The sequence below is a fragment of the Linepithema humile genome, chromosome 5 (assembly GCF_040581485.1).
Source record: "Linepithema humile isolate Giens D197 chromosome 5, Lhum_UNIL_v1.0, whole genome shotgun sequence".
Classification (NCBI taxonomy): Eukaryota; Metazoa; Arthropoda; class Insecta; order Hymenoptera; family Formicidae; genus Linepithema; species Linepithema humile.
Window position 1 is genome coordinate 20,425,858 of NC_090132.1, and position 17,152 is coordinate 20,443,009.

The 17,152-nt window shown below is 36.7% G+C and overlaps 1 protein-coding gene across 7 annotated transcripts in view; it reads right to left on the bottom strand.

The window, feature by feature from the left end:
- Window positions 1-1,335: 1,335 nt before the first annotated feature.
- Window positions 1,336-17,152, bottom strand: part of LOC105673069 (uncharacterized) — a 55,070-nt gene continuing 39,253 nt past the window's right edge. For all 7 annotated transcript variants that reach the window (XM_067355341.1, XM_067355342.1, XM_067355339.1 and 4 more), the window contains one exon: window positions 1,336-16,641. In XM_067355341.1, the coding sequence (XP_067211442.1) occupies window positions 16,316-16,641 (326 nt within the window). In that variant the 3' untranslated portion in view covers window positions 1,336-16,315. The remainder of the gene's footprint in view (window positions 16,642-17,152) is intronic.

Sequence of the window (17,152 nt, forward strand, 5' to 3'; positions counted from 1 at the left end):
ATGTTAAGTATAGAAAGTTTAACTAAAGTAAGCAAATAATTTAATTTCAAGTTGCATTCAATTTGAGAAGTATTGTTTTTAACGTTCTAAAAATTGCAACATCATATCTTGATGGATTTTAGAATGTAGTTAGATTGTGCTCTGAAGTGCACCGGCAGTGCTGAAAACCTATGACGTATGCGTACTACAAATCTATATATAATTATGATTGTCAGTACTGGCAATTAGTACTGACAATTTTATAGTTTGTGTTACATATACAGGTTTTCAGCACTGCCAGTGCCATTTTGAATCACAGCCTAAATATAAAACATTTCGCAAAAAAGTGCTGAGTCATATTCGTATAATCGTATTTCTCTCAATTGTTAAGCTAAAAAATTGTGACTGTTGTGCACAAAGAATTTTATCACAAGTGTCTCTCGTAAAGTATCAAATATTTGTCATGACGCATCAAGCACCACGCAAATATTGCGACGATGTTTTATGTTGGAATCAATCGAAATTTTTGCTGTATATTTTGCGCCAATTGGTATATAATCATCGTCAGACGTATACGCGTCATTGTTTCATAATTAGCTACGCCATTCTGTAATTATTTTTGCAGTCCCATTATTAATAAAATAATATCTTTTTATTATACTGGTATAATAACCTATATGAATAAAAGTCACGAAAAGATATTCTCGAATTACTATTGGCAATTTTACACTTATTTTTATCTTTTTGAATTTTTTGCAGAAAGCGTATATAACGCCGTCCAAAAAATGTCTATTGTGACCGCAGGAAATATTATACATACGTCGTCTGAAAAAAGCTTGCTGCGGCCGCAGGACATATATATGTATATATATATATGTCATATATATGTCATAATAACCTGCGCATACATAGCACATTCATATGGATTTGGCCAGTGACAACTGTTCCATATTTCTTACACGAAAGAATGTACGCAAAAATTTAATAAGCGATATAAAAAGGCAAGTATTTACATTTCTGTCTATAAAAATATTAATTGTACAAGCGTATATATTATTTTATAGAATCACTATATATTTTTATTTTATTTCTAATACAATATATGAAATCATATTTTATATGGTTAAACTGTGCGTGGCCATTATTGCGATGTTATCGGCCCAATTTCCAGAGGTCATTGTATTTATAACTCTTTGTGTCTGAAATGTTAACTTTATTTTATTTAAAATTTTTGATATTGAAATGTATTAACAGAAATGTAGAGAAATAGACTTTATTTTTTTAAAGGAAATTAAATCGTCAAGAAACGCTGTCCAAAGAGATTATGATTGATGCTTGGTGATAAACATTCTCGTGTATTAGGCAAAATTCTTTATTGATTACACTTTACAGTTACATTCTTATTGGGTCGTGATAATCTGAAAAAGTTCGGTATCTCGTGAAATAAAACGCCAAGCGCAGGAGCTGAATGTATGTGGTATCTCTATTATAATAAGTTTGGTTTTAATTATACGGCAAATACGTTTTTTAGTAAAATGACAAAAATTCACATAAATATGTCACGTTACATGCTATAGGAGGGGTAGCTCGAGTGGTGTGTATGTAGATGTGTGTGGGTGTATTGTGTATGTATACATGTGTGTACACTTTGTCTCGATCATTTGTAGTGATCGAATGTGTCGAGCAACGTCGCGGGCACGATATATTATATATAAAGATCTAGTACACGGGATAAAAACATCGTAAGAAACTAACACGTCGAATTATTTCTCATCGTCAATGAAATCACGTGGACGCTTTCTACTTGGTGTCCGAAAATTGAACCTTTCATATTTCTCTCAAATATTCGATAATACATGTAACAACGGAGCATCATCTCGGAATTATTTTTTTTTGTTTGTATCACTGAACGAATGATCCTCTGCATACAGTTTTGTAATTGCGTGCGTTCTTTGCAGGCTTCAAATTCGATTCATCGATTTCGACATCGAAAATAGAAGGAGCGACAAGTCGCAACGGGGCTTCCGGATGCATTCGATTCGTGGACATCTTGAGCGAATGTGTGAGAGAGAAGAATATAAATTAAGGTAAGTGTTAGTAATAGAAAATTATATCTAAAATATATGTAACACGTGTATAGCAAAACAGACAATTTTTATTCACGAATAAAAAAACTTAATTTATGAAAAATGAAAACATAAATATGCAAAGAATAATATAAAATAATAGTTTAATAATTCGAACGGTTAAAGAATTTCTTAGACTAATAACAATAGTAATAACAATGTAAATATTAATGCGTTCGTCGATGTCTTTCTATTTGAGAAAGAATTCTTTTTTACAAATAAATCTTACAATTATTTTTTGATATAAAAATACAAAAAATTTCAACATTAAAAAAAATGAAAGAGTAACTCGAAAAATGATTAAATAGAATACATATATTTTAGATATTTTAATTTTATTTATTTTAGATATTTTAATATTTTTTGTCAAATGCTACAAGTTTAACAAAATCATGTTATCTTCTATCATGCATTGTCTACTACTTTTGATTTTTTCTAAGAAAAAGGAAATTTTTTTATATTTTATATATAAATTACGCGCGTTGAATATTGAAGATGGAACAAAATATTTTATAATACTTGGACATCTATCAATATGTCCCTAAACTTTCTTGACGTTTGTTCGCACAATATTATAATCAATCGTGATAGTCAGTGCTTTCATAATTCATTTTATCATACGCTCGGAACATTTTCTCACGTACTTATATCATTAGTACGACGAGGCAATATGTCCACGAATCGTTTCCGAAAGTGAATCACGAAAGTGACAGGGACAACGCGTCGATGGTACTTTATCGATCCTGAAAACTTTCCGGCACGAAATAGTCCCTTTTAGTCGCGCGTCTAAAAGCCACCTTAAGCCAGCATTTTCCAAAAGGCGATGTTTTTCATCCCAAAAATCAGGGGATGTTTTCGGAGCGATCACTATATCTGATCGAATAGAATAAGCACAATGATAAATATTTACGTAAATTATTATATAAAATCACTCGTAAGTGGGAAATTTTTATGGAATATTCGTAGAAAATTCATGAATTTTTTCTTTTTTATGGCAAGAAATAAAAATTAATCTTTGGAAATCGCTGTCTTAAGCGAAAAGTGACTACGGACGTCGTTTTCCCGCTTAATCGGTATGATATTAATTAATTACTATGGTGTCGGGGCATTGGTACAAGTACGATACATTCATGGAAAGAGACAAGAAAATTCCCGGTCGACTTTGCGGCCGATATCGCATTACTCTGTTTTCTTTTTTTTTTTTTTTTTTTTTTTTTTTTACTTACATGTACAGGTACAGATATATAACATCGATTTGTGAAATCGCCTAATCGCTAGGCTATGGTCCGCAATATATTCGTCGGTGCGCAGGTACGCGCGAATATCGGCTTGTCTGTCGCTTATTCTGCCGAATTAAAGTATACGGCGTACCTGGCAATCAGCATCCTAAACCTAAATCTATATATAATTCGTGCACGAGATGTTCCTTGCGTCTTCTATCGTTTCCTATCGACTGCGATTTTATCTCGGGCTTCGCAAAAAATTGCTGCGCCAGCTTTATCAACAAAAATTTCGATTATTCATGCACATTATGCAGGACGCATGTATATCATGCAGGACGAGGACGATAATAATTATGATAATTATACGCAATTATATTAGCAATTGTAAATAATTATCGGAACAATCAAATTGAAACACGCTGAAAGCAGGATGTTTTTGTTATAGATTATTTTTATTTATTTTATATATATAATTATCTGATTCGGCCAATTAAATATTTTTTATTTTTTATTTTTTCAATTTAAAATTAATGTGTTTTCATAAAATACCACAAAATAAAATTTGTGATTATGGCAAAAAATATTTATGTTATGGTTATATGTATACAACAAAAGAGTTTAACAAATAATACTAAATTTTAGCGGTGTCAAAAACCCAATTAATACAATCAGAATAAATTAATACTTTCTCTTTAAAACGAACTTGTGGCAAAAATTATGTTATTTTATAATAAAAATATAACAGAGAAGTTTTTATAACACAGTTTTTATCACAGTTTAGTTTTTACATGCACAGTTTATTAAAAAATATTTGCTACACTAGTAGTGACATTTTACAAAGCATAAATATAAACTGCCAACTAACTTTAAGCGACTAACATTGCTCAACATAAATAATACATAAAAAAGCAGAATGTTATGAAGAATATTCGAGTCGCAGTCTGTATAAGATAAATCATCTTCATGACTTGAAATAACTTTTACAATTTTTACTGAACTGTTCAGTGATTATTATAGTCCCACGCATGCTTACATTGATAATAGTATTCGTAGTATGCATTATTATTAAATCGTACACATACAATGAACACTTAAACAATTTTTTCGAAGGATAGGAAAATTACTCCAAGTACAATTAGATGGTTCACCCTCCAAATATTACAAGGAAGTCGAGAAAGATATTTACGATTGACTGATAAAACACTATCGTCCTGCTTATGTCGAATAATTATCTCCCAAGATAAAAGGTCACTCGATAAAAGGTCGTCGAAATAAAAGAACGGTGCCGAGACGCAAGGAGCATCGTGCATGGCAATTGTATTTTTTTTTTCATCATATCTTGATGCGCGACACTTTGCCGGGATATTCTCCGATAGAGAAGCCGAGTCGTAAAAGATCGCAATATATCGAGCATGATACTCGTGTACAATTTCGCCGGAACGTGATTGTCCGCGTTGCGATCGTCCTCGTTAAAATCGTGCGTGTCTAGATGGACGGAAAATCATCGTTTACGATTACCTCGTCATGTCGCGTCATTTCCCAAACGCATCGTTATCCTCCAGCTGTCTCTCGCAGCCAAATGTATTTTATCAATACTATCATTATTTTACACGCTTCTGCAATTAATCGCAATTAATCGCAATAATAGAATAAAAATCGACTTATTATTTCAATATAACTTTTTTAAACGACATTTATGTCATTGGTATTCCGTTTATTTATAATGCACGAACATATATAGAATTTTAGAATCATTCAATATGTCGTCATAATGTCGTCAGTTCATTGACGTGTTTTAAATTAGAATTTAGGCCACTTGATAGTATGTCTCATCTTGAAATAAAATGAAACGATAATGAAAGAGACAAATTATGACATTTTGCATAGAAAGAGTTGCAGGTAGATTCTCATATTTCCTATTCCATTTTCTTTGCTTTTCTCTTGTTTATTTCAGTTAAAGGAAGCAGAACAAATATGAATATCAGTTTTCTTAGCTATTTTATCGGTTTATGTCAGGATTGCTTCAGAGATTTCAAAATTGGATTATTTAATAAATCCGGAAGATTCTATTTTTATATGCGTAGAATTTATAATAATTTCTAAATTTATGTCAAGAAGATAATCAAATTTGTAAGAATTAACTGTTGGAATTCGCATAATAAGAATTTCCTTAATTGTTTTTGCTACACGATAACGAATTTACGTGACAATATTAGAAATAAAAGGATTATAGAGAACACAAATAACAATAATCATTTACGGTTTCTGAGGAAAACGAGCGATTGAAAAAAGAAGCTTGGTGACGAAGGAGGTGGCGATTCAATTATCGTAACGCCAACGAGTAAACAGCCCTTACGAGTTTGAGAGCGGCTTCTTATTTATAATTTAGAAAAGCGATCGCTTCTCTTATAAAATTTCCATTACGTTCTTTCCGTTTAAATTTCCGCTCGGATTCGTAGAACACTGATTGAAAGTTGCTTCAACACTTCCCGTGGCAAAAACATCTTTTGATATGAGCGTATACTTTCACCGATTGTTCAGCGTTTTTTATTAAAACGGTCTGGTCGCTGTGTGAAGGCCCAAGGTAGACCTTGATTTAGACAAAAGAAATAAAAAAATTTTACGTAATTCAAAATCTATTCAACATAAAACATATAAAGCTAAAATATATTTGTAATCATAATTAAAATATCTATGATCAATTAAATATATATACATTTGTAAATTTAACTAAACTATTTTATTTTATACAAAGAGTTTTTATCGTGTTTAGAAAAAAATATATTTAAATTAAGCTTGTCAAGACCGACCACAATTAATTTAAACAATTAGCTTAAACAAAGCAAATATATGAGAGTTTATTTATTTCATAAAATCTCTAGAACTAAATAAATTTAAAGTGCATAGTTATTTTTTAGAAATAATAAGGAAAAAAATATAAAATATCTGCCTATCTAGTTTGCAGATTGACGTACTTATTTCCTTCACGTAGCATTTTCAAAAATTTGTTCAAAATTTTTCGATTACTCTCGAGATTATTCAGGCTGCTTTTATCGTAAACGCTTTTAGTATCCTTCGACACAATTATCGCATATCGTGCTCGACGTACGCGCGATAATGGCCAAACAAAAGTTGACTCTACACGCGCGCAGATATGTCAATACGGTGTGTATCACGACGCATCGCTGATTTCCAAAAATTATCGTACATTTAACGACGACGGTCGCGCAGATACTCGAGAAACGTTTCCGAGCGATACCGCGAGTCGAGTGTTTGTTTTAAGAGAAATCCCAGCAAGTGTCCAAGCTCGACGCTTTACAATCAGTCATACGCATATTGGACATTTTAATCGATTAATCGCTTAGTTCGTAATACGTGCTCTATTTATGTACTTACATAAAGCCCCGCGCGGATCGGCGCACAGAGATTTTCGCAGTCGCGTTTTTTCACAAAAGTGGAAAAAAGTGGAAAACTTTTTCTTCTCCGCGTTAATAAGGAGATACCGTTTCTCAAATTTAAAAAAAAAAAAGCAAGAACGTATTGAAATATTTCTATACTTAGTCACTTATTGATATAAGGTGTTCTTCAATTCGCTCGGTTGTTTGAAATTATCCCGAAAATTTCCAACTCTTGCGTGCAAGCACATTATTTTATCGCAAATTAATTTCGCCAAAATTTATATCATTTTTAAGTCTTTCTTATACAGCCACGAGTGAAAGGACATTAAAATATCGCACATTTCACACAGTAATATGTAATTCGCGTTTTGCTTTGAAGTATAATATTATGCACAACACATCGACGTCGAGAATTGAGTGATACGCGTTTGCCGAATTTTCATCGCTCATTAAATCGCTCCGGCGCTCATGTATGCTCTTTCATTATCTCCTTTATCATCCCGTATTTTTTCTCCTTTTTTTTTTCTCCTGTTTAATGACGAAATAGCGTCGCGCAAATTCATACGCTATTATTGCTTCACGATATATCAGTTCCCCCCCAAAACAATACGAAGCAAACTATAGATTTGCCTTCGACAATTTACTACGAATATTCCATCACTCGTATCTCGCTTAATACATGATTTAGTAGCAAGAACGGCTGTCTCCTTCGAAGTTATCTAAAGTAAACGCCGACGTTAAATGTTAAATCGTCGGACTCGCGACACCGATATCGATTAATATATATATCTATAATAACAATAATTATAATAAATATTATAATTATATAAATATAATATATAAATATATTATATAAAATAAATATATATATATATATTTACAACCAAATGCAGCGATAGTTGCAACGCTACTGGCATTTCCGATCAAAGATCAAAAACGTAACACCGATCCTCGTGTGCAATCGTGAATATTGTACAAAATCCCGCAAATCCGCGCTCTGAAATAGATCCGGACAACGAATCTGCTCCAACGATTTTTTTTTCTTTCAAGTTATCGCGCCACAGATTGACTTTGCAGTCACAGAAATTTCGTTTTGTTGGAATACAAACATACACACACGGACGCGAGTAGCGACAGTCTGACAGTTGAAATTGATTTATCCACGCGTCGTCACAAACAGCGCATACATAGGCGCATCGGATAGGAACTCAAATTACAACACGTTATTCGAATTTCTTTCTACAAATATTCGTTATGTAATGAAATTTCGCTGCGCTTGCCAGCAATCATTTGAACAAAGAATCTCAAGAAAAAAATAAATAGAGAAAAGTGAAAAGAAAGAGAAACCAATACAACTCGCAAAAGAAATACTTCTCGTGTAGTCATATACGCAATTTCAATTTAATCGAGGAATTTTACATATAAATGCGAGCTTTCCTCGACCGAGTCGAGAGGAACTAACTTTCTTCCGTACTTCCGTTTCTTCGGGCCGTGAGACTGCGATTTATTTCTCGTTTGTCGCAAAAAAACAGCGGTAAAAAAAAAAAAAAAAAAAAAAAAAAAAAAAAAAAAAAAAAAAGAAATTGCGAGTTACGCGAATGGACTCGCATTATGCGAACCGAATATAAACGCTGACGTGAATAAACGCGAGCGGACATCAAGATAACGTGACGTAGGCGTAGGAAAGGAAATACGTATGCATATATCGCCGAGGTCTCACGCATTTATAAAAATAAATATCGCGTGCGTCGTACTTGTGCGCGCGGGGCTTCAGATTAATAAGGTATACATGCTACTTGATCCACTCACCGTCTCTTAATACGCAACAATATCCCAATGGCAAACGGCAATCAATAGTCTCGGGCAATGTGCCGCAGCTCTACTCTCTTCGCTACTACAAGAGAGAGTATCGGAAAGGGAAAGAGAGGAAGGGGGAGAGATAGATAGAGAGAGAGAGAGAGAGAGAGAGAGAGAGGGAGAGAGAGAGAGAGAGAGAGAGAGGGAGAGAGAGAGAGAGAGAGAGAGAGAGAGAGAGAGAGAGAGAGAGAGAGAGAGAGAGAGAGAGATTTACGTACGTCCTAATCGACAATCAGAGTTCGCTAACGAGCTATCGTATGTCAATCGTAAATTGCACGCACTCTACATGTAAGCATGTAAATACGCCGCTAGGGAGGAAGGGAGAAATTGAAGCCGATGTTACTTCGACGAGCGTAGTTTCCCGCGTAATGCCCGTGGCGAAATGCGCCTCGCGTCAATCACCGCGTTTACGTCGTCGCAAGCAGGCATGTAAGTCACACTCTGCTTGCACGCTGCTGTATCGGAAACTCAACTTATCGAGATATCGCCTCGGTTCCGACGACTTTTGATTAATACAATTTATACGCCGAAGAAAAAATCTACGAGATCAAGGGATGGAGGGATTTGTTTGTCTCTTACGCTAAGGACCGAAAGGGCCGAGTCGCACTACGACTATGATGCGAGATAAAACGGTCTGCCGTTTCGTGAGTTTTTTTACGCGCGAATTTTAGTCTCCCTTACTTTTAGTAAGGACGTACGTCTGAGTTCGCCGCAAGTTCGCCTAAGAAGGGTGCCTACTAAAGGAGTGAGTTAGTATCGGTTGTATCGTCCTCATCACACGCTCCAATTCAAAGCCAGCGTAATTCGTCACCGCGCTCGAAACAAGGTTATTCCCGTTGGCTGATAAGAAGCGCTTTATTATTGATCATCTGTTTCCTTTGTGTCTTCCGCGGAAAGGATCATGGCATATAGGGATTAAGGTCGGCGTACGATCGAATTCCACATGCAGGGTGCAACGTCGATCGGCGAGTGAAAACCCTCGTATTTGCATTTTTAAAGGAGTGAAATAGAGAAGCTTAGAGCGAAGAATACGAACCAGCGAATAGGGTGGAATAAAAGATTTATTAACACATTCCGTGCCGCACTGATTTTACGTGACTTTCCATTCACGTTGTTCATTATACATGTTCATTGAAGAATGTTGTATTATAATCAAAAGTAATCAAGAAGGAAAGATGTAAATGTATAAAATACGTTGTAAAATCAACCGTCATGAGTAAGGAACTATTTCAATTGCCGTGAACGATTGAAAAGTTCAGCGTAAGTCGCCGGTCACGCGGCACAAATCGTGTTAAAGATACTTTTGCAGTCGTAATACGCAAAGGATACGGATCCAGAGCAATACAATATCTCAAACGTCACAAACATGTTTGCGACATAAATATTCGAATTCTCAAAATATAGGAAATTGTATCCCGGATTTTATATTGCAACGAATCGTTCGGAGTATTCTGTATTTAGAACCGCATTTTCAATAGCTCCTCGCGCGGGAGACACATTTTCATATTTTGACTAGTCGTGGCAACATCTGCGATAAATATTTTTTCAAGAGTTTTACTCTTCTTTTTTTTTTTTTTTAACGAAAAATGTGCCATCGAAAAGTAAAAAGGAAAAATAACACACGTCAAACGGCATAGCGCGGTGCACGGCGAGTGCCCGCCGATGTGAAATCTTGCTGCGTTTCACGGTACAATTGATAAGAATAATTACAGTTACGATTACGAGCTAAAAATGTCCCACTGTGGAAGTAAAACTGGCCTCCGCGGCTGGTTATCTACGAAGAACGACGGGAAAGCGACGTACAGACGCGCTTAATGATACCGAGTCATCGATCGCCACTCGAATTCGCCTCGTCGTTCGCGAGTGACGGGCACGGCCGCCGATAGAAAGCGAATATAAGCGTGCCATCGATTCCTTTCGTACCGCGACGGTTCCTCGAAGAGGACCCAAGCGCGATACTACGAGCAGCAGTATATTACGCTATTATGAACTGTACGCGAGTCACGCGAGATAACTCCGTATTAAATTATTAATCTGTTTAAGCCCGCCACCTTGGTAATATTACCGTGGCCGTTAAATTGTCGGGAAGACGGCGACAGCACCGAACTGTAAAATTCACGATCCTTTTAGCAGGAAAATAATTCTTGTCGTTCTTTCTTTTTTTTTAAACCTTTGTCGTGGTATTTTAAAACCTCTCTCATCATCCGCTTCATGATATTACCGTTGCACTGCAAACATTTCTGCGTTTATCTGTTTATATACTTTTTGTAAATGGTAATTAATGGAAGACATAGCTGTGAAAATCGGTCAAACCTTCAAGATTGAAAAAGACGGATGACGTTTCTCGGGAGTGTGTGTTCGTTAACCGCGCACGACATGCACTGTTACCAACTTTATTTTCTCCACTTTAAAGAATAGTTGGACTGCGGGCTGCCTCCGATCGTTTTAATCCCTTGTCAATACGCGTCGAAAGAGACGCGCGTTCAGTTCACAATGACGTCGCAGTTATTACGTGCGCGGGAATAGCCACGAGCAAGAAAGTTCCCGCGAATTTCGCACGTCAAAAGTTACAAACGATCGTCTGCCAGTCAGTGATAGGACAAAGACGATCGACAAATTGGCCCCGAATTCCCCGGTGTCGCTGCGACGGCAACGTGAACAACGAATTTCTCTTCGGCCATCGATCGAACCGCGACCGACTTCTCTATAATCGTTCGGTTATAGTCGAATAGGATCATCTCGCGAAAGTTGCTTTTGCAAGTGCCGTACTTCAAATATACAGGAAACGTTTAAATTTCACATTACATGCACAACAACAGCGAACAATCATCGTGTTAAATTTTTATCTTATTTTATCATTCGCCGACTCGAAGCGATTTTACCGTTTACGCCTGTGTAAAAGACGGCATCGAAAAGAGTCCTTAATTCTTGCAACACCGTGTTTCGAATACATTAAACATTAAATCACAATACATGTAACTTGGCGCAATATTACCGTTTGCCGTTTTATTGAAAATACATTATTTTGGAAAAGTTTCTGTTTTCGGCACGCGATAGCTTCGCCACGGCGAAACTGGATAATGGAGCAAGAGTTTGGAACATCCGAATTTCTCGCAACTACTTGCCGCATTCCCCTAGTTTGCTCTCCCGCGAATAGGTATAATGACAGACAATGATAGTTCTTGGTTTGGCGAGGGTGATTCGGGCAGAATGCACTTTCGAACTCCGCATCTCTCTTACTGTAAAAGATCTTACTGCAAAAGATCGGAAGAAATATTCTTCACAGAAACCAACTTTTCCATTTAATGAAATCCAACTTTTTTTTTTTTTAAGTTTCAACTCAGTTTTTCTGAATATCTTCAAATTTCAAGAGTTAATCTAAATAAAAATATCAGTGAATAAGTATCATTCGTAACTTCTCTCAATTTTGGCGATTGATTGTAAAAGAAGAGAAAATAAAGTCAATTCTTAAAATTGTCCATATATTTTAATTATTATAATTAGATAGCATTTAAACTACTTTTTTAAATATTAAACAAAAATCAGAACTTTCTTAATGTGCAAAATTAAAAGCTATCGGTACTGATTTGTTTTACAAAATTTATTTTCCTAGATGTTTGCAGTTATATATTAATTCATAATATATTTTTTTCTGATTTTTACGATACGTGTAATAATTTTCAGCTGTCGCAGTTACAGTTGCCGTGAAAGAAATGATACTATTATAGGTTTGAACAAGTATTTTGTCGAGAATAGTGCGACATAACAAAGTTAAATGTTTCAATAAAAAGGCGAAAGAACGTATTCTATATTATTGCATTTTATACTCGTGGCATAAAAAGGAAACTTCGCAGAAGTTCAATCCAATAAAAGTGCGAAAAAATGTACCACGTAACACATACACACGCGCGCAGAGATTCAATTATACTAGAAATCCATTGTTCAGCATTGCTTGCGTTAGCACAATTCAAGTTATACCTTGTAAAACAATCCAGATCGGAATTATATTTCTTATCCCCGCTCGATTTATCTTGCGATACATCTGCGACATTAAGTATGGCAATGATTCCTTTTATTATTATATACTGTGCTCTAAGAGAATATCTTCTAGGAGTTTATTATTATATGTCATATTCTAAGAATATCTTTTAGAAGTCATTTCTAGCATTCGCAAGCTTTGCGGCGTGTTTACGTGATTAACGCTCGCGTAAAAAACGCGTGAAAAGGAAACATAGGCGGAAAGTAAAAATAGGATCGGATTTAGCATAATGTGTTGTAAATGGAATGGCTAAACACGCATACGGATGTATATGTGCGGAGCGCACAACCGCGGGATTGTAAAATGGGGTGGAATAAATCATGCAGTTGCGAGAATTTCAGTGCGCTCATATAGCAATGGATTGCGCGATGCATGCAGCTCGGTGAGTAGGCGTACCTTAGCGTATCACCGTGTAATTTAGCTAATTGAAGTGGGCAATGATGGCGAGTACGACGTCAGAGGATCTTTTTTTTCTGCGCGGAATGCGAGAAACATCAATAATTGTATTATTTTACAGGGTGTCTTATGTATCGCGCATATATCACATACATATTTATCTTATTATCGTAGATGAAAGTCAAATAAACCGAAAAAAAATAACGATTTGCTTTAATTACACTAGTCTTTAATTATCTAAATTTCAATTTGCGTTTTGTCGTTAATTAAAGGCAAGGCACACTCAATGCACAATTAAAACATATTGCGCGTAGTATGAATTTTAAATGTAACAAAAACGTCAAGACCTACAAATAACTACAAACTCACCGAAATCTCTACATTTATATAAAAAAAAAAAAAAATGCGCGATCTTGAATGCACTCTGTATAACGTGTTCAGTGGTCCGAAGTTCAACATCGTTCGCGCAAACTGTCACTCGCATACGCGCTAATGGAACTCGTACTCTCATACGGTGGTCTTCCGCCGGAAAATTCCCTATTTTCGAACTCGTTCACGAATTCAATGCTAGTCAGTCTCTTCCGGCGCTAATCGTTTCGCGCTGTGAATTTCGACGTCGGCCGGCCGACATCGAGCTCGTTAAGAAATTAATTGCTTGTCGCACGGGACGATCATTTGCAATGGCGATTCGATTCGTCTGTTAGCGTCATCATTGTGCTTTTGCTTTCCGCCGCTGATATCAGGATCCTCTAATTCAGGAATAGCAGGTGAATCGCGGTGATTGGATGACCTACTTATCCTTCACGACTCCATGAATCTTACGATTTGTATTTGTATCATTTAACTTTCCGACACAGTTGTACAGTTGTGCAGTGCATCTTGCAACTCATTGTATTTTTACTGCAATTCACTGAGAAATAAACAATTAAAATCTTCCAGTTTTTATGGAAGGGCACAACATTTTTATCGCATCGAATGAACACATTCATGTGGAGTTATTTGTTACAAAATGAAAATATTTTTATTCGATATTAACACTCGTTTGCGTTTGCACGCGTACTTTGTACGCGTACGTGACTCTGTCGGAAGGCTAAAGGATTTTCAGTTATATGACGCGTAATTCAGCGGTTTATGTTATTCATTACGTTTAATCTCATCCCTCGGATCACTGTAATATGGATTTATGGTGACCTCTTTATTAGAAACAAATCTTTCCGGATCTGGTTTGAACTCACGTCTGTTCTATCTTGCACGTGCTAATTCCTTTGACCTAAATAGAGCAATCAGAGATGTGTTCAATTTCCCTTTAATGGCTTACCGGTCATTAACCGATGAAGAAAAATTGAAGAACTTGCTTCAGCTGATTAGACTAAACGAAATTATTTACAATAAATGCGAAGTAGGATTATAGCAAAATAAATGATTTATTTTAGATAGACTAAAAAAAAGGGTTTAAAATATCTATTAAAGTTATATTTTTAACAAATTCGAATAGATTGAAAATTTCGATATGTTACCGCGATTTTATTAACTGTACTGCGCTTTGATGTAGTGGTTCTCAAAGGTCATGCCACGAAACTTTAAATTTTTCAATGTGTGGGAAAGAAAACTTATGATATTCTGTATAGAAAAGGACAAATTGGCAGAAATATGAAATACCATATTTTTTACTTTTAAAATATTATATAATCCACTTTAGCTAAAATTAAACGTCTTTAGATAAAGAATTTTATTCTATACTTTAATAGCAAATTGTATAGATTATTGCATATACAATCTAAGATATCTATTTTTTTTTTAATAATAAAAACCACAGCTCAAGTTTCAAATTTCCATTTCGATCTTTCATCTCTACTTTCTTCCCTATTTTTGCTTAATATATAGATTTTATTATTTATTACATTCAGAATATGTAATGTCTCGTATTAATTCGCGAAGTGAAGCGTTGAATGTGCCGTAATATTCTCACACAAGAAATAACACTATATTATGAATAAAAAAATTTGAGAACCACTGTTTCAGTAGCTATTAGAGGAACCGCAATGGATGGCCATCTCTCTGCCTGTATTGCTATCTATTCCCAAATTTGCCTATATGGGATTTCAGCCGAAATTGCTAAGCGTGAAAGGGTCAACAAGCTACCGGCTCGTTGGCATAGCTGCAAATCGTCGATCCCCTGCTTTGCTTTGACCCAAACTTCGATCTCGTATAAAAGTGAAATGCAAAAAATTGGTGTAAATTTAATCGCGCGCGCGCGCATTTTGTTACCATGCAAACTGCAAAGCGATATCATATTCCTGACGCTACCCTGCGAATATTCACTTTCGGAGCGAATTCTCTTTTTGCACGACGCTGCTTTTTCGCCGCTCGCACTTATGCTGCGGGAATGTAAACTATGATCGATTGTGGCGTCCTTTGGCGCGGACGTGATAAGGATCGATGCGATTCCCTTCACGTAATGGCCTCGGTTACGCGCGATAACGAGCTCGGCCGAGTAGTAATCTACGCTGATTGCTGCTTTCGGTGTCGCCTTTCGCGTTACTTTATGGGCATTTTATTTTACGATCTATTCGCGCGCGAAAACGTACTCGATCCTCGCGATAACGACGCTTACGCTTCTCTCGCGGGATACGCGCTCGAACAATCTCCCCGTGGCCTATATTTACGGTAATCACAGAGATTGTACACTTACCGGACCTCTTCGGGATTAAGGGCGCCTCTTATTACTCACGCCCGGAATTTATAAGAGCTATGAAAAGTCCAACAATCCATGCCTTTAAAAAAATTTGATTAAATCGTAAATGTGAGAGAAACGCTAGTCTGCTGGTTTCAGCATTATTAATTGCGACGGGGAAACCTAGGATACAATGTAGAAAAGAGAGCATCTCCGATCAGGGGGGGGTTCACTGTTAAAACTTTCAAAGTCGCGTGAGCGAAATAAAAAGTGAACTTTCGCTGACTTGGCGTGTTTCGATAATCAGACTCAGCGTGCTTCGTCAGAAGCAGCGAAAGATTGCCCCCCATCCGTAAAAGGGCTTGACAGCATACGACGTCGAGAAACGCGGCCGGAAAGGTCGCTACTTCATTACAAAAGCGGTACGCACGTGCCTTCTCTTCTCCCACGAAGGGTATCGAGCGGTCGATACTTGTCCTCTTCTTCGACGAGAGTCACCTCGTTGACCCCCGAAGCTCGAAGACTATTCCGAAGCGTAGAACGTTTCAATGGAAGTCTGCCGCAAGCTCGTTCGTTTCAGATTATTCCGGATCGAGATGATCGATATATCGATCCCACGGATTTTACAGCACGTGCAGATTCTCGCAGCTCTTCGACTTGCTGTCGCGCGCCCAGACCTTGTCAAGCAGATTGCGCACCTTGAGGCTGGTGCTGGTCCGACTGCCGCGGTACTTTTTAGGCGAGTTGTTCTCCGAGCACGAGCCCAACGGCGACTTGCTGCGATTTTTCCGCGATCTTTTCCGGAACATCTCTCTGGTCCTCTCGGGATTCTCCAGTTTCAAGCGAATCTGCGTGAGCAAACCGACCAGCAGCTCGTCGACGTTGTGATTGATCCCGACCGATGTTTCGATGAACTTGCAGTCGTAAGACGTCGCCATGGATTTGCCCTCTGTAACGGCGGAATCGATAAAAACTCGATGGCACCGCACGCCCCCGAAAATCTTACTACGCGCGTCATTTGGACAATGCGATAAAATATGAGTATGACAACAAGATAAATGATTCGTCTCGACTGGCCGAAATAGACGAAACTCGGTATCAGGCCATTTATCTTTGTCTGGTTTATTTGAACTTTAACTTATAGAAGGGTCCAAGCTTATCGTTTATTCTTGTAATTTTCGGGTTATATACAAATAAATGATGGAACTAAAATGCTAATGGTAAATAACGGTTGGTTTAGGCCACTCTGTACATACCAAAATTTCTTGGCAAATCCGGTTAAAATATTTACGGAGACTAGGCTTGGGGATCTTTATTCAACACTTACAGGTGGGAGGATAAAACGCGATGATTTCATTGAAATTATTCGTTGTTCATATCGAAACGATTGCTAAAGAGACAGATGCTAACTCTAAACTGCCTCGCAGACATAAATTGGGCGTATAGATTGCGATACATAA